The sequence below is a fragment of the Varanus komodoensis genome, unplaced genomic scaffold (assembly GCF_004798865.1).
Source record: "Varanus komodoensis strain SLA01 unplaced genomic scaffold, ASM479886v1 scaffold1, whole genome shotgun sequence".
In the NCBI taxonomy this organism is placed as follows: domain Eukaryota; kingdom Metazoa; phylum Chordata; class Lepidosauria; order Squamata; family Varanidae; genus Varanus; species Varanus komodoensis.
Genome location: NW_025335268.1, coordinates 136,401,025 through 136,419,645, shown reverse-complemented (window position 1 = coordinate 136,419,645; position 18,621 = coordinate 136,401,025). Strand labels below are relative to the sequence as shown.

Genomic DNA, 18,621 nt, shown 5'->3' with positions numbered 1-18,621 from the left:
GCAATACAGATTTATAGCAGCAACTAAACCAAATTACTGAAAACTGTAAAGATAGGCAGATAATCAACAGTGGACCTTTTAATGCATGCATGTCAAGAGTGTTTTTTTCTCCCAATCAATAGGACCTGTTCAATTTAATTCAAGGGAAAAATGGGAAACTGCACTTATTCCAGACAGTTTATTAAATATTGGAATAATGGGCAGATCCTTAGGTCTTGGGCATAGAGGATGGGCGGGGGGGGGTGTCTAAGCACTGTTACAGAGAGAGAGAATCCCACAGGTACAAAGCAAATAGAAATACACTATTTTCTCCTTGGCGTCTCAAAAATAAGCGAACAACCATAGCTAAACATAGTCCTTAGGACAGCTGTTAACAAATAGTCATAGCATCTTGCAGGAGAGAGATCGATGTATATTTTGACAGGAAAAGTGACACAGGGCATTGAATGACTTGGCTGTTTGGCACTGTTTGGTAGAAACTGCTATTATAGAGCAGCTATTAGAGCTACAACTTTATGAAAGGGACACAGAGCCCATCAATAAAAACAGGCTTATACAATGTTTAATACTTGATTAAATGACCCTTAGAGTGATGTTATGGTAAAAAAAAAAAAAAGCGGATCAGTGATTTTGTATATAACATAGTAGGCGATTTTAAATATTTGTATTATACAGTTCTTTATGTTTTGAGTCCAGGGTAAAATTATTTTGAACTTACGAGATATCTCATCTTGATGATCTGATGTTGATGATCAAGATAAAATATATATTTGCTATCTGATTCTGACTCTGAGTCACAAGATTTGCAATGGATGCCCAACAGTTTAGAAGTTTTGTTGGGGCCAACTTGATGAATTGTAAGGATTTCATTTAATGGTTCTATTGTATCAGTGGTGTTGCTGTAGTTCTTTCAAACCAAGTATGCATTGCTTTAGTTATAATTTCTGTTCTATATTTTTGTGTGATTTGATGGTGATTTCCATTTTGACAGAGACTCCTAATTTAAGTCTTTTTATATAATTTCCACCTGTATTTATGTATCTTTTGGCTTGAAATGACTGATGGTTGAAACAACAAACAAACACACCATACACACACACACACACACACACACGCCCAAGTAAGTGCATGTAAGACAAAATGAATATCACTGTATTTATTCCAGATGTGTATAGCCTTTCTCTACACTGGCAAGGGTAATCTTTTGACTATCCAGATGGTTGATCTCCCTCATTCATGACTAGTGAATGAGGTGGCCAATCTGGCATGTCAAACCAAGAACTAGCTGGATGAACAGGGGTGGGGGTTAGTTTCTCCCAGCTCTGCCCACTTGGTGTAGCATCAAGGTGGACTAAGGAGGGCCAAGGGGAGGGGGGATTAGGGAATTCTCTTTCTCCAGGCTCCCTCTTCATCTGACTCCTAACCTAGAGTGTTTACATCTTGTGCTGGGCCAGTAGGGATTTTTTTTTGGTGCACCATCCACCCTGCAGTCCAATGTCTCCCCCCCTCCACCTGAGCTGACAGAGGTTGTCTCAGCTGTGATGGTGAGGTCCCCTAGGCTGACAGTGGACTGTCTGAGGCAGCTCAACATTTCATACTCTCCGACAACCATGGGGCTGTCCCAACATGTTATCAGCCAAACACATACAGCAGGGTACATTCTAGTTTTTGCTTTTTCAGCTGGGCATGAGGATAGCAATCTACAGGTGGGCAAATTTGAATCAGTCCTTTTATACTGGTTAGATCACTGCCTGTTGAGATTTAGACTAGGGATGATTTTTCCACCCTGCAGGGGTATGGGACCCATTAACATGGTCTGCCTGCAGGGGCTGATAGATCTGGATGGTTTCTAGAGGGCCCGGGGGGCACTTTCCAGCTGATATGCTGGTGGTCTGGCTGACACCCTGGTTGATCTCTGGAATACAGAGATTACCTGGGTGGATAACAATCACTCCTAAGCATCCTCTCTTGGATACCCAAGAGCATATGCCTATAACTGTGAGAGAGCCCCTCCCCCCCAAAAGCATCTGACTTCTCTTTTCTGCCCAGCGCAGCTCTTCCAGAATTGTCCAGAGCCGACTACATACTGGCCCCAAGGAGATCCTGAAGCCAACGGAAGCCTGCTGCAATAAATTTGCTAGGCACTTCCCAACATCCCTTGTATCCACCAGCGCCACTGCAGTGAAATCAGGTGAAATATTAGTAACATAGCCTTGTCAAGTGTATTTTCAGGCAGGGTTCAGGCCTGATTTTGGCAGAGAAATAGCTTCTGTCACTCTGCATGATGACCTATGCTGTGGAATACAACCTTGTTGAGTCTCCTTATGGAGTGACTGTCTGAATTGGGAGTGATGGGCACTGCTCTGCATTGGTGCCGCCTGAAATTGGATGGCAGGCTGCAGAGGATATGCTATACCATGGATATGCTATAGTAGTGCTTGGCTGTGACAATGGCCTGTATGAGGGCTAATGAACTGAAACTCAGTGCAGACAAGACTGAGATGCTATCTGTGGGTGGTAGTTCTGACTGGTGGAAGGAATTCATCATGTTCTAGATGGGTTGCACTCCTCTTGAAGAAGCAGGTTTGTAGCTTGGAGGTGTCCCATGATCTATGTTTGTTATTTGAGGTCCAGGTGGCTTCAGTGGCTTGCAGTGTCTTCTACCAGCTTTGACTGGTGGCCCCACTATGCCCCTATCTGGATAGTCTGCTACCTTCATTATGTTCTGATAATCTCTAACTAGATTACTGCAATGCGTTCTATGTGGGGTTGCCCTTGGAAGCTGCAACTTGCGCAAAACGTGTCAGCCCAAGTAATAAAAGAAATCAGTAGTCCAATCATGTAACACCAATTCTGACCCACTTGCACTGGGCAGCTTCCAAGCACAATTCAAGGTGCTGGTTTTCAGCCATATAGCCCTACACAGCTTGGGACTGCAATACCTGGCAAAATGTCTCAGCACCATGTATCCAAACAACATGATCAACGTTTGAAACTTGCCTCTAACTGCCACCTCCAAGGGAGGTTCAGTTGTTGGCAATGAGAAGGACCTTTTTAGAGGTAACCTCTGCCTCACCAGTTGTGGAATGTGCTCCCCATCTGGTGCCAACCACTTTTGTTATTCCTTGTTATTGTCTGTGTTTCTCATCTGTTTTTAGCTGTTTTAAACATTTTAATTTTTATTTTCTGGTGTTGTTATTGTATTGTTATCATCTGTTTTTATAGACTGTGTAAACCACCCAGACAGCTCTGGCTGTGGAACAATAAAGAAATGAAATAATGATGGCGATAAAACGCTGTCTTTTTGGTGCCAGGTCAAGGCTTTCCTCTATTGCAAAACATTTAATTAGTTGGGGCTTGTTAGTGTTTAATCCAGGTTTTATGTTGCTTAAATTATTGAAATTTTATATGTGTTTTAAAACCTTTTGTATTGTATTTTCTCCTAAAGTTGTTACGTTCTGGTGCATTTTAAACTCTGCTTTAAAAGATGGTTGTAAAATACGTAGAATGCTTCAGCATTAAATAAAATATATAAATGAAATAGGTTGGTCTACAACCCATGGTGCTATGTCACTGGCTAAGCTGGTTAGGGCTAAAGTAAATTGCAGGGCAAAACATTTGGAGGACCACAAGCTGTCAACCCCTGAGCTATACTGTATCTACAACACTTTTCAAAAAGTGTGGAAAAACTTCTTGATGATACTTCTGTTATTACCAGTAAATATAGAAATGCAGGTTTAAGGATGCCTCTACAGAGTGCTGAATTAACCTTTACATTACTACAAACTGTTTAAAAGAAACACAGATATTTTAAGAAATATTTTAAAAATACCTACCTCCCCTAAGGATAAGCAGCGGCACCTCTGCTCCAACTGGAAACTGCTTCAGTACTTCTACCACCTGAAGATGTGTCAAGTTCTGAACATTCTGATGAAAGATTTCTTTAATTATATCCCCTTTTTGAAGGCCATGACACCACTGGTTGTCTAAAATCATCTTCACCTTCTGCCCCGCAGGGCTGTCAGCTATTGCAAATCCAAACCCTTTAGGTCCTTTGATCAGAGGAATTGTGACCAGTTCTGCTTGAGAGCATCCTGAAGAAGACACTGAAGCCCTTTGTTCACTTAGATCAGTGGAAGGGCCATTCAAGCGTCCGTTGACTAAGATTTGTCCTGGTTTTCCATTCTGGTCCAAAACCATTGTTCCAGGTATTAACTCCTGACTGATCATGCAAGTATCTCCTTTTGCTACTGGCTGGCCATTTAAGACAGGAGTGGCCGTAACAATATCTACAACAGGGTCCTCATTTTCATCAGGAAGAGGGTATCCACGACACAAAGTCATATTCACATACTGGTTAACAGGTACTAACAGAAACATCTGGACAACATCAGCATGGGTATGGCCAAGGACACACGTACCATTTATGTCTACTATTACATCACCTGTTAAAAGTGGATGAGTTATCGTTAGTACAAATAAACCTGGTACTGCATTATAGAATAATCAGAATACTATTTGTCACATCAAAGCACTGGGAGCTACTCAAAGTAGTAATGAACATAGATTGTCAATTTCCTCTTGCCTATATGCTATACAAAACAGGATTTTTCTTGTATTTAATCTGAGTCTTGGCCCTGTTACGGCCACACAGTTTTAAATATATAAAGCTTAATATAAATAATATAAATATATAAAGCATAATAGGTTGTAGACTCAGGCCATGAGTGCGTATCATTTCAAAAGGGAAACAGTGCTCATATTAGAGATGCAGTTGTTATCTGCTGTACCCACCAGTACAAACCAATCCAAAATATTTCAGATTATTGTTTCCAGAGTTTGTCTTCTAGAGCCTTCTATGTCAGGTATTTTCATATTAATATACTTCATATACAATTTTGCCTTTTAAGAAAACTAAAGCAAGTACCAAGTACATACATTTCATAGGACCAAAATCATCCATGCAAAATCAGAATACATCTAATTCTGTAAATCTTTCTTTATCAAACCATATGTCCAATCTGAAGGAAAAATTCATAAAGAGTATCCTTGACAAGCAACTCAGAATCTGACTTTGATCAGCTATATGTATCCATGACAGTGCAAATACTTACAGGTTTTTTGAACTATCTATTTATTGCAATAAGAGACAGTTAGGCCCACAGGTAACTAGTGATAAGAAAATGAGAACAAATAAACTGAAGCCTAATCCACTGTTTATGGTATCTATTTAATCATCTTCCTTCCAGATGATGGTTAACCTTTTTTGGTTCAATCTTCCAAAAGGATCAGATTTGTAGCTTTGGGGGTGCTTTTAAATTCATCCTTATCATTAAAGCTACAAGCAGCTTCTATGGTACAAAATGACTTTTGCTAGCTTCGAACAGTGCCTTAACTGCAAACATATCTGGAGCTAGATAGCCTTGTGATCTATACATGTGCTCCTGTATAGATTATTGCAAATGCATTGGATGTGGAGTTCCCTGTGCATACAGTCCAATAATTTTACTTAGTGCAAAATATGGCAGCAGGAATTCCAACTAGGTCTGTGTTACAAGCATGTAACAACAGTGCTTTGCTGCCTTTATTTCTGTCAGTTTATGTCTAAACTCAGCTTGAAGGGCTGGTGTTTGACCTATAGCCTTTCACGGCATGGCACCTTGATATTTAAAAGATTTCTTTTTCCAGTATGTACCTACCTGAGCCATGAGATCCTCAAATGAGGCTCTTCAGGCACCCTTGCAGTCAGAGATATGAGAGAAGTTCAAGTCTCTTGAACAAAGAACCCCCTTCTCAGAGCCTCACCTGGTGTTGATTTATATGTCCTTTGGTGACAGGTAAAGAACTTTTTATTTGCTCAGGCCTTTTAAAAGTATGTTAAAATTCTTCAAAATGATGAAGCCATTTGAAATGATTGGTACAATATTGACATGTTAACCTCTACATCTTACTGTAGTGCTAGAATATTTCTGCTTCAGCTGGATGCACTATGTCCCTTTGTGTTATATCACTGGAATGTGGTTAAAACTTCTAATTATTTGATATGGCTGGTTTAAGAATTATTGTGCTGTTATTTTATTTAATTTGCCATTTTAATTTTTCAATTGCTTGCTGCCCAAAAGATAAATATTCTAAACTAAATAGAAAACCAATGAAATGAAAATCCCTGTGTGGGGGGCAGGCTGAGTGCAAAGGTGATAAAGCTCACTGTCAAAGGCAACTCATGAAAACATTCCTTGAACTGCTGCTTTCATGGAAAGCAGAAGAGAACTATAGGAAAGTGCTCACCCTGCCCAAAGCATGTGCACAGACAACCAAACTCTATCTAAGAGTAGAGGCAGGAAAGCTACAGAAAGTTCCACTGATTGTTCTGCACAGAAAAACAAGCTTTATTTGAGACTGCATTGAGACCACAAAAAGGGAACGAGATATTTTTTGTTAAAGCAAAAAATGTAAAAGCCAGCTGATCCCACACATTAAGAGAACATTTTGCATACAAAGGTCACAATTAACTGAACACAGTTCTATTTCAGCAAAAGAATGAAAGTTAAGCACACCATCAGAATTCTGTTACCTGAATATCTGTACCCTTACCAAAAGAAATTTGTTTCGTGTGGTTTTTCTCTTTTCACTTAAGCTACTCTATCTTGGTTAAACCATTAATATTTTACTTTTGGGAATAATTAAAAAAAGATCTTTCTTAAGTTTATTCTTACTCCAATTCTGATCCTATTCATCACACTAAGGCATGGGTCCTCAAACTATGGACCATGGGCCGAATTTGGCCTGCCATGCTGATTTATCTGGCCCGCCTCAGAGATTTTGGACTTGCTTGGAGAAAACGATCTGAGTCGGCACAAAGGTACTCAGTGGGTAGGCTGGTGTGATCACGGGTGCGCTTGTACAGGGAAGATTAAATTTAGAAAATCCTGAAGCAATCTACAGCAGCTGTGACCTGCCCTGGTCTTAAACTAAAGTCCAAAAAGGAGAGGAATAAATGACCGAAAAGAGCAAATTGTATCATTGATTTTAAGTAGCTCTATTTTTTTAAATAGCAGTTAGTAAAGGTAAAACACATAACTAGTTGCTCAACTGTTCATTTATTCTACACAAGTTGATTAAGTAGAAGCAAAAAGATTTCCCATCTGTATGGCTATTCCATGCATGATACAGGTATTATTATATGGGCCCAGTAAGGCACAGTTGTGCCACATGTTCCCTCTTTCCATGCACATACACCTTAATTTCTTAAAGAACAGTTACTTGTGAAATTCAAATTGGGAAACTGGGAAATCTCTTTTTAAAATATAGTATCAGGCAAATTCCTGCCAGTTGAGGGAAGCAAGTTTTAATAAGACAGCCCAACAGTTCTTTGGGCATGGAAATGCCTCCTCCTATGTTCAAATACCATTCACTTATATTTAAGTAGGACTTGCCTGGGGGTTACATATGAAAATAGTGAGAGAATTATGAATACTCTTCAAATAGACACACTGATATGTTACGCTAGGGTGAAACCATGCTGGATTCCTGGTAAAAAATATAATGTTCACATATAATCTAATGATTTAATATGACTGATTAAGCACTGAGCAATTAAAATAATTAAATGAAATTTACTCAACACAAAGCAGGAGAAAAAGATTTCAGCCTAGGCACTCCAACAGTTCAAATTCAGTTACTTTCCTATGAGATCAAATACATAAATAGATCAAGCCTTTGCTACTCCTATGCTACTGTCTCCGATTTAAGAGCCACCTAACACATGCATCACTGTCATTAACAGGGAGTGCTTTCAAGTCACCCTAAAACGGGCTGCAAATAAGCCAGTGTGACTTGGTTGTTCATAGACAATCCACTGTAAGCCTGACAGTTTTGTTGTGTTTTTTTTTCTCTCTGTCTAGCCACTCGAGCATGTGACCCAAGAGACTTGTAGCAGAACTAGTCTTGTCATCCTTCCCCCCCCCCAACTCTAGTCATTACCCAGACTTCAGTACATCATGTGGAAGTGAATTCTATATTTTAAATATGCACTGTGTGAAGAAGTACTTCCTTTTATCTGTACTGAAACTCCCACCAGTCAGTTTCATGGGATAGCCTTGCATTCTAAAGCTATGAGAAAAAGAAAAGTATCTCCCTATACACTTTGTCAAAACATACATTATTTTGATATGTCTCCCTTTACTCATCCTTTTCCAGAGCTAAACAATTCCAGATGTTGTAATCTTTCCTTGCAGGGTAGTTGCTCCAGCCCCTTGACTGTTTTATTTGCCATTTTCTAACTGCGGCAAGGTGTCTTCTGGATGTTGGGGACAGTCAGCATTAATTTTATGTAAAACCAAAATAAGCTATAACCTTGGACTGGTGCCAACTGCAGACAAACCAAATAAACAAAAGCCTGCTAAGACAGGGGGTGTGTGGGTTAGTGTTCCTGGATATGGGTCTTGGGTATTTCACCAGGATGGAATTACACTCTCCCTATGTAGTCTGGAGATACTCCACTACTGAAGGCTTAAGTTCAGTGGCAAAGAATGTACCAGCTTCAGACAGTATGAGAGCTACAATCTTTTCTGGACTGATATAGTCTGGCTACAGTGATTCATGCACTGTAACTTCAAGACTGGACTACCATAATGCAGTTTATGTGGGGATACTCTTGAGAAGCTGTTACTAATACAGAATGTTTAGTGCAGCCTCGTATCATTCATGTATGGTTCCTATGTTGAAAGTTCTGCATTGGCTGCCAATAAGCTATTACGTTAGTAAGACCCTCAACAACTTATCTAAGAAATTACTTCTTCTGCACAGGCTACTTAATGTTCTGAGGAAGAAGTCTTGCTTATTGTGCCACGACCTATTGATGTTCAATTGGTTGTGGTGCAGAAAAAAGAATTCTGCATTGTGGGATCCACTATCTTATGCATTCTTAATATCCACAAGAGATAAGCAAAACAGGAAATGGGGCCCCATAAGGAACTGGCACTTTTTATGGAAAAGTCTAGCCAACAAATAGTTAATGCAGTATTTTCTTCTATTTTGTGCTAGCATTAGGATCTGACAAGGCTTCAAAGTATTTTATTGATTTTCCATACTAAGATGCTCTCTTTCATCTTACAAACTTTGCCAGCTAAGCAGATTTCATACACTTTGGATCTATGTTTTTCCATGTACAAGTATTATTTAAAGCACAGATTCTAATGAAATAAAATAACTGCCCAGAGAACCTTCTTGGTCAATGACTGGTATAGAAACACAACACAATACAACACTCATTTTAAAGCTATCATTAATTTTTCAGAGACATTTTTTATCATTTCTAAATCTTAACTACTTTTTATGTGTAGAATTTGATATGAATACAAATATTTCTTCAGAATTTCTGTACCACCAATGCAGTATTATTTATTGTCTGAACAGAAAATAAAAGTGTGTCTGGGGTGAGGTGAAATACTGTACCTGGTGCAATTTTGCCATCCTGTGCAGCAGGTCCATCTTTCAGTACATTTTTCACCTGAAGAAACTCATCTGGTCTGTCTCCACCAATTATTGTGAAGCCAAATCCCATAGTGCTTTTCTTCAGTGATGTTCGTATGAGTGCTCCTATTAACTGGGAGGGGTCTCGAGTGAAGAGAGATTTTACTGGCTCTACAAGAACAAAAAGTTTTTCAGAATTTCCACTCTTTTTATACAAGATGGACATTTTCTACTCATTTAACTCCCTGCCCCTTCCAATAAGACTTCTTCAAAGCTTTTCTCCTTTCTATTTTTCCTGTACTCTCCTCCAACTGCCCAATACAAGGTGAGCCAAAGGTTCAGTTTTTTTCAGTCTGAATTTAGTTCTTCAAATCACTGCCTATTCATTCACTTATTGCAACAAATGATAAGAATATTTTTGTGCTGATTGCACAACATTAAGACTATTAATGAATATCACCTGCAGAAATGATTTATATAGGGATTAGGCCCACCCCTCCCTACAATGCAGCCTTCATAGGTTGTCAATTCAGACTGATTCAGAAGTGGAAGAGGGGCTGCAATTCCCAGTTGACTTGCCAAGACGAGCAGACCCAGAGATAACCTAGGCAGTCAGAGAATCACAGTCTTCTATTCTGTGGGAAACTTTAGTGAACAAGCTGATATGAAAAGGGATGGACCTAATATATTTAGTCATATTATCTGACATCAGGTTAAGAGGCCCTCAGGTTAAGAGGGCCAACTAATTGAGAAGAGTCATATGTTATGGGTGATTGGCCCAAAAGCAGAATGACCCACAAGGAAGAGTCAGTTCTTTCTGGTTTGGAAGGTAGAAGAGGAATTCTTTTGGAATCAGTTTCATATCATTAAGCTGCACCTTTGTAATAGCCAATATTCTAACTTTCACCATTTCCTTTATTATTGATTTCTATAATATCCTTCTTTACATCACAAAGCCAGCCTAGCTGATCAACCTCAGCACACACTTACAAAGAATTTGTCTTGATTCTCTTGGGACAAGAAGACTGGCCAGGACAGTTTCAAATAACAAACAGTTTTAGCAGTATTGTCTTGAGGATTACTGATGCTCACCTATGATGATGTGTACTAAATGTAGAGTTGACTACATGTAGGATTGCCTGTCCTCTATTCAAGGGAGCATAATTTTCCTGCTATGCAAATATTTTCTAATTCTGAAAGTTTATGGATCACAAATTTGGGGGGGTTTTAAAAAGTAGTACAAAGCTTCTGCATACAATTGTGTCTTGCTTGGGGTTGGGAAGGGGTTGGAGGAAATTTCTGAATTAGATTGACTGCTGTTTCTGTAGGCAGTACTTTTGACTAGGAAGCCAAAGCCAGGTTTGGTCAATTGCTAATCAAATATATTAGCCAGAACACCTTGCATTCATCAGCAAAAACATTGTAGCCTATCATTCACTGATGAGATTATATAAAAATCAATTATATAACTATTTGGAAATATTAAAATTTGTATGTGCAAAATAACTTACATTACTTAATTTAAAATATTTGCGTATTACATAGCATCCAAAGAAATATGTTCAAAATGTAATTGTTGGTTAGTGCACTGCAGCTTTTAGCAGAAGCCACTGAAAGCAGCCATTGAAAGTGCTACCTGGATTTGAAGTGCCTCCATCCGTCTGTCCTAGCCGTTTTTTCCGTTTGGCTTCCAAAACTGGATTTTCAAACTGGGTTTTCTGGTTGATATGACTGTAAAGTATACAGGGTGTTAACAAACCTGCAATTATGGAACATTTTCACAGAAAACACTGCTACAGGTGGTCCCAATGCAGAACAGTGCTTTTGTTTGGAGGGCATGTCGTGAGCAGAGCCAGCTGGAGCTAGGGGTCAGACTAGATGACCCAGGAGACCCCTTCTGACTCGCTCTGTTTCTATGTTTCATGGTCCAATGTTTGTTTAAACCAGTATGGATGGGTTTGCATGACACAAGAAGTCACCAGGTGCTTATGTTACACAGTGTAGAGTGTTCATAGAAAAACCCATGATGTGCCTGACATATGATCAGTCTCGCCAAAGCTTGTTGTCCCCATCCTTTTCCCTTGGACTCTTGATAATCAAGTGTCTTTTATGACTGAACCTGTGTTATCTATTCCATCTCACTCTGATTGCTACCCTCTCTTGAAAACCACTGCATCTTGTTTTTACAAATTTTTGGAATCTCAGAAACACACAGCTAGAGTCATATTAAGCCTATGTGCAGTCTCAGTTTACTTCTATGTTGCCTACTCTTCCTAGGTGCTCCTTCAGACTGTTGAACCATACAAGGAAATAGATCAGGTAAGATTATGCATATGGGAAAGCAGTAACAGCACACTTGTGAAAGACAAACCAAAACAACCATGTGCAAGTTTCTTGGGCTGATTCTATTTTGTTACATTCACTTTTATTTTTGACAACTTCACAGTGGAGTGACCAGCTTAGCAAGAAGTGCTAAGCAAAAATCATACTCTGAGAATGTGATTTTGCATATGATTTGCAAAAAAAACATTGCGAAAATAACAATTAATATCCAGCATTCTCGCTTCTTCACTGCATAATGCTGAGGAATGCTGCATCCACACAATAGATTATCACTTATGGTCAAGTGCAACAGTTAACAATAGCTAAGTGGAAAAAAAATTGAGAACGACTATGACTATTTTCTTGTATTTCTATTGGGTAATGGGCTGCTAAAATTAAACACAGTGGGACATTCATAAATGTTTATCCTTTTGGAAATTTTTTGGAAATTTTGAAACTGTGGAAAAAACTGAAGTTTCCATTTGTTAAATAAAAAGTTTCCATTTGCTTTCCTTCCTATTAAAAATGGCAATGGGAGATTCAAAAATAAGTAATTGCTATTGTTGTTTTAGCAGCTTTACAGATTCACTGAACAAGACAATAATTCTAGGGAAAGTTGACAGTGGAAGAGAAAGACTAAATATGAGATGGACTGACTCCATAAAGGAAGCCACAGACTTGAATTACAAGTGTTGGGCAAGGTTGCAAAGGAGAGAATAATTTGGAGGGCTTTCATTTATAAGGTAACCATAGTTCAGAGATGATTTGATGGCGTGTAACAACAGATCTAAAATCACAGAGCAGTATCCAGCAGAGTGATTATACCCTGCCAATTCCACTGTGGAAGTAACCCCATTGATTGCAGCGATTTAGTGCTTCCAAGGCCAATCAGAACTGAGCAGAAACACACCCTTCACATTAGGAAACTACAATGATCTATTCCAATACAAGCATTCCACTATTTTCAGAGATTCCTGTAGGAAGAGTGAAATCTCATTTGTGTTGAAAGGGTGGTTCCTGCTTGAGGAACAAAATTGGCAAAATTTTGGTTTTCTCTACAATTCCATTTGTAGAAAGAAAATGTACTATATGTAATACACTAAATATACTCATTTTACAAGCAGACCAAGTTCCTAATCTATGTCTGACCAGCAAGAATTTCAGAAAGTAGTCCCTGAAATATTTGAATAATCCTAGAAGTAGCAGGAAGAACTAGAGAAGCAAGAAGTGTGGGGTTCCTTTTTGTAAGAAAGTTTAGGGAAATTCCAAAACCTGTTATGGTCTGTGAGATAAAACTTAGGTGGGATTGTGTTCTCTTGAACAGGTACAAATGTGTGATGGAAAGCCTTGTTTCTCATTACAGCTGAAACCTAAGCATACATATTAGAAATTTCAAGATTTCAGTGAGAGCTGGGTAATGAGCAATCTCCTATAAAAAAGCAGTGTCAAAAGTATCCAATGTTCCTTCAGTCAAAACAAACCTTTTCCAGGTGGATAAATGCCCAGCTAAGTGGCTATCTCTACAAAACATACTGATAAAAACCAAATGTTGACCTAAGCATGCATTGCCTTTCAACCTAAATTGTAACTGTACCTTTTTTATATTAGTTTATTCTCTAAGGATGAACAATACACTAACAAGCTATTCAATTTGTTTATCTAGATTTCTTTCTTCTGTGTGAAAGTTCAGTATAACTGCAGATAAGGACAAGTTTCACTAACAGCAACAATAATTAAATATCTTGCTGTAGATGGAACAATTGTGAATAGTAATAATTTAAGCACCAGACTCGTATAGCTTTTATTCAACTTAATGCAGATTACTAAATATGAGCCAACAGCCTAAATATGAGCCAGAAATATGATGCACCTGCAAAAAGAGCAAATGCTATTTTGGGATGCATTAACAGAAATATTACTTTCAAGTCATGCGAAGTAGTAATTCACTTATACTCCTCACTAGTTAGATCTCATCTGGAATACTGTGTCCAGTTCTGGGCACCAAGATGTAAGAACGATGCAGAAAAATTAGGACAGATTCAGAGGAGAGCTACAGAAATGATTCAATTTTGGAAACACTGCCAGATGAGGAGACACTGAGAGAACTGGGTATGTTCAGTCTTGAGAAGACATTATACCACTCTGTAAGTACCACAAAGGCTGTCACAAAGGAGGAGGTCAAGATCTTGCTGATATCAGAGTATAGGACATGGAATAATCAATTCAAATTGCAAGAACCCAGATTCAGTCTAGAGATTAGGAAAAGTTGACTCACTGCCAAAGCAATACTACAATGGAACCAGTTGCCCAGAGAGGTTGCGAGCTTTCCCACACTAGAGACATTCAAAAAGAAACTACACCGAGTGGGATGGTGTAAATTGGTGACCTGCAGCAGCAGGGGTTACACCTGATGGCCTTCCTGGCACCTTCCAACTCTACTATTCTATTATTCTATGACTATCATAGTCTGGGAATCTAGCCACATAATTCCCAGTAAAGGCATTTTAATGGTACTTTATATCCTGAACACAACATGTACTTCAATTTAAAAAGATCTAATTATTTCGAAGCACATGGAAGATATTAGAGTATTCTCTGCAGGTAAAGGTAATTGAACTCATGTGTGTTTTGCTTTTTTGATTTTTTATCCTATTGGCACTAAGGCTTAGAGAGCTTGATATGTTTTTCAGAACACTATCAACTGATGATGAAAATATTCTAGTCTTATACCTGGGAGTGCAAGGCTCATCTTTCCATGAGGAAAATGCAGAGTGTGTTATAAAAATTTAATCACTTCATTTTCAGTAGCTTGTGTGATAGCAAATGAGCACCTTGGCAAACAGTACTTAATAGATTCCATTTATTGCTCACATTTGTATCTCAACATTTCACAGAGGAACTAATGGTAGCTGCCCCATTTCACCCTTACAACCCTATGGAGTACGCTGAGTGAATAGATGAATTGCCCAGGATCACTGAGTGAACTTCATGCCCATGTGGGGACCTCCAACTCCAGGTCAACATCCTATCCTCTGTACTACAGCATATCTTTTTTTCCAAATAATCTTCCAACTACAAATATCACACACACACACACACACACACACACACACACACACAGTATCAGCAAGGGCTTTTCATTGGTAGCTATCATTCAGAATAGAAAGCGTCACTCACTGGGATACCAAAGAAACTGACTCTTAAATAATCAGTCATAACTTAGAGCTTGCTGCACTAAAAACATCCTTTAAAAGCAAATGACACTGTACTGGAGTTTAATAGAGTAAGCCTTCAAAATATCCCAGGAGAGTCTGTGGAAACACAGGCTCCTTAATAATAAATGCATATCTCATTTGTTGCTTTCTTGTGCACAAACCAAAAATCCTATAGAGCATACGCTACAACTTATACATAAGAAAGTCAAAATCACAAAAATGTTTCTGCCGTGTGTGTAAGAGATCTTTCTGTTGACACCATGTCTTACTTTTTTTTAATCTGTGGAAAGCAGCCTGGTGTCCTCTGTACGTTTGGAACCACAACTCCCATATTCTTATCACTGTGGTGCAAAACATCATGAGGACACAATCCTTGCCTATCTTTGTCTTGTATCTACAAGGATATATTTTCATATTCAAATATCTGCTTCAGTTCTGACGCATTACATGGAAGCTGAATAGAGATGCTTAAAGCATCTGTATGACCTCCCATATTCAGGAAATAAAACCTTCCAACTGTCTATGAAGGTATATATTAATGCAGTATAATGAGTCTAATTCTCCATCTGGAAGTACTACAAAGAAAGCTCTGTCTGTTGAGGTTTTTATCCACTGAGATTTTACATATATTGTACACAAAAAATGATTAAAAACATGCACAGAAAGTAAACTTAAAATGCACTCAACCAGCTCTGGGGGATGCCTTCCATCACTATTAGCTCATTTATTCATTCTCTGTCTGTCTGTCTCTATCACACACACACACTGCTGTAATAGGAAACAAAAGCTGGGCCAGCACTTGTCTTCAGTATCCTGTTCTATGAGTAACCTATTCCCTGCATCTGTTTCAAAAAAGTAAACAAAGTAAGTAAATAGTAAGGCTTTCAAGTCTGCTTTCTATTTTTTTACTTCTAACAATGGTGGCTGCAGTCACTAATTAAATAGAGCCATTTCCATTTCTTCACACATGGAAGTATCCATAGCACAATAATCTGAATGCTATTATTAGTGCTGCACATATTATCATCTTTTGGCCCGTATCAGCAAAACTGGGACTGAGGAAATCTAGAAAGTCAGCAGAAGCACAGAAAAAAAAATATAAGGGATACTTATGTATATAAAAAGATATTTATGACTAGTGTGAATGGCTAGACATGCAACATAGCCTTAAAGCTTCACATATGTATAAAAGACATGACACCTGGAGTTAGGACAGTAACAGACCCAGGACAATATCATATATAGAAATGCCTCTGAGGTTGAAAAGACTTGTTCATGGACTGGAGTAACAGCTTCATCATTGCTCAAGACAGGCTCCTAAACTTCCTAGGCATGATGAATATAACAATTACTGAAAAGCCTGATCTTAATATGCAGGGGGGAGTTTGCAGGTGCCAAGAAAAATTGGCTTTCAGCTTTGAGAGTGACTCCTTCAAGAGAGCACAGAAAAACTTCCAGAGCAGATAGGATTCCAGTATCACACTAACTGGAATGTGTGAGTAAACAAACCTTTTTTACTTTTGTTGCAAGCCTCTCAGTATGGATTCTAATAGATCCAGGTGCAAGCAACCTCTTAATTAAATCTGCTGTTTAATGCTTACCTCAGCTGAATGAGCATATAACCAAATATACAACAGGCTCCCAACAATATGCAAAATATTGGCAGGGAGAAAAGGGGGCAGAAGAGATTAAAGAATCCTGACCCTGTTTGTATGGGAGCTGAACAATAATAACTGAAATTGAAAATTAAAATGTGTCTATTTGATGTGTGCAAATCACATAACTCTTGTGGAAGACCATAGTGTTAATGTCAAACCAGATAAAATTGACAGTAGTAAGCTCTTGGAAGTAGGAAACATGGCAAGCTAACAATGAGTAGTAAGAGGATGGAACTGACATTATTTACCAAGGGATTATGCTGTGCCTAACATTACATAATGGATTTGGGATGCAATAAGATATTTAAAAAGTATAACCCTTACAACACCAGTTTAAAGATTTGGACTCTAGTATAAAATACTTGATTTTCACAAAGCACCATTTGCACAAATGGCCCTACAAATAACTGAGCACCTTTAAATATTTTGCAGACATTTCCAGAAAGTTCTGCTATGCAATCTGCCATGGCCTGTTCCTGATTACAGGATTGGAAACACTGCAGAACACTGCAGAAGTTCCCCAGTGCTGCACACCCCTAACAGTGAATACACTCTTTCTGAAGGAAACGTAACACCTTTCTACCTCTCCACCAGGAAAGGATGTGCAGATTCCTCCAATGTACATTATAAATGATCTAGAACCTAGTGATGGGGGATGAAAGATATACCCACACTTAGTTAAGTAAGTAGGCATTGACTGCAGTAATTCATTTCAGCAATGCCAACTAATCTTTCTCTGTGATAAACAGTTCCCTGCATTCCGCCACACTCTAGTGACACCATGAAACAAACACCTGAATATGGATTTTCTCAACCTGGAGCCAATTTCACCCCCACCCCAACCTTCATGTATCCTTTAGCCCTGGAGGGAAGAGGGAAACAAGATGCTGCGGTGGCAAGGGTCTCACTGACAGGCATCTTACAGGAGGAGCCCTTCTCACACACAAAATAATTATGGGGTCTTTTCTGAGTATTAAATAAAAATCAGGAGGTCTCACTGCTGAACACCTGGAAGCTCCATTTCCCTCAAGCAAGACATTACTGCTGCTCTCGGGGTGCTGGGGGGGTTGAATCAGCGACCGCCAGTTACAATAGACATCTGCCACGCAAGCTCTAGAGTGTGCACATGTACAAGCACACACACATACAAAGCATCTTTGTTTTTAGCCCAAACTTAAGAAATTTAGGAATACACAAACACAAACACTTCATGGAGGATATTTATTTCTTCTTGTATGAAAAAATGGTGCTTCAAATTTTCCATTTTATAAAAGTAACTGGAGCTAAAAGAAGAAATATTAACCTTGACAAGATTTAAATGCCAATGTTTCTGCAGAAAGCTCACAATCAATTTTCCAGAAGAGCACAGGCTGCTATTTTAGATCTACACATTTAAGTATTGAGGAAGAATGACCTGTGTAGGCCTAACACTTCACCATGCTTTGTCTGTCTTACTCCCTGTGAAGCTGACACTTTGGATCAAGGACATAACAGATTGTCCAAAAATCTCACATAAGCAAGTCATTATTGTGGGCCATTGTTTTACAGCTATTTTAAGTTATTACATAAAATATACTGTTAAGTTTTTAAACAGCCGGAGGCCATTTTCTGCCCCAATGCACATTGAACCAGGGGCTCCAATCACTGCACTCCAAAAAGAAGATGGGGTCACAAGTTGGCAATTCTTATAACAAAGCAAGGTTTCTCCAGGAAAAATACCCATAAGCTAGTTTTCAATTACCCTAACTCCCTACCCTTTTCTTTTGTAACTTAACAGGCTTCTAGCAAGGGGAAACCTCTAGGACAGGGGTCTCAAACTCAACTTACCTGGGGGCCGCTGGAAGTAGAGTCTGGGTGAGGCTGGGCTGCATCAAGTATTCCACCACCATGGTGGTGGTGGGCTGCTCATCCAGAGGCTGGCCCAGGTGCCGCCGGCGCTTTGAAGGCCGCAG

General features: G+C 38.9%; 1 protein-coding gene across 4 annotated transcripts in view; it reads right to left on the bottom strand.

The window, feature by feature from the left end:
* Positions 1 to 18,621, bottom strand: part of MAGI3 (membrane associated guanylate kinase, WW and PDZ domain containing 3) — a 265,966-nt gene that overhangs the window by 43,758 nt on the left and 203,587 nt on the right. For all 4 annotated transcript variants that reach the window (XM_044447426.1, XM_044447410.1, XM_044447417.1 and 1 more), the window contains exons 8-10: positions 11,111 to 11,205; positions 9,457 to 9,645; positions 3,837 to 4,445 (exon numbers count right to left, since the gene is read on the bottom strand). In XM_044447426.1, coding sequence (XP_044303361.1) covers positions 3,837 to 4,445; positions 9,457 to 9,645; positions 11,111 to 11,205 — 893 coding nt within the window. The remainder of the gene's footprint in view (positions 1 to 3,836; positions 4,446 to 9,456; positions 9,646 to 11,110; positions 11,206 to 18,621) is intronic.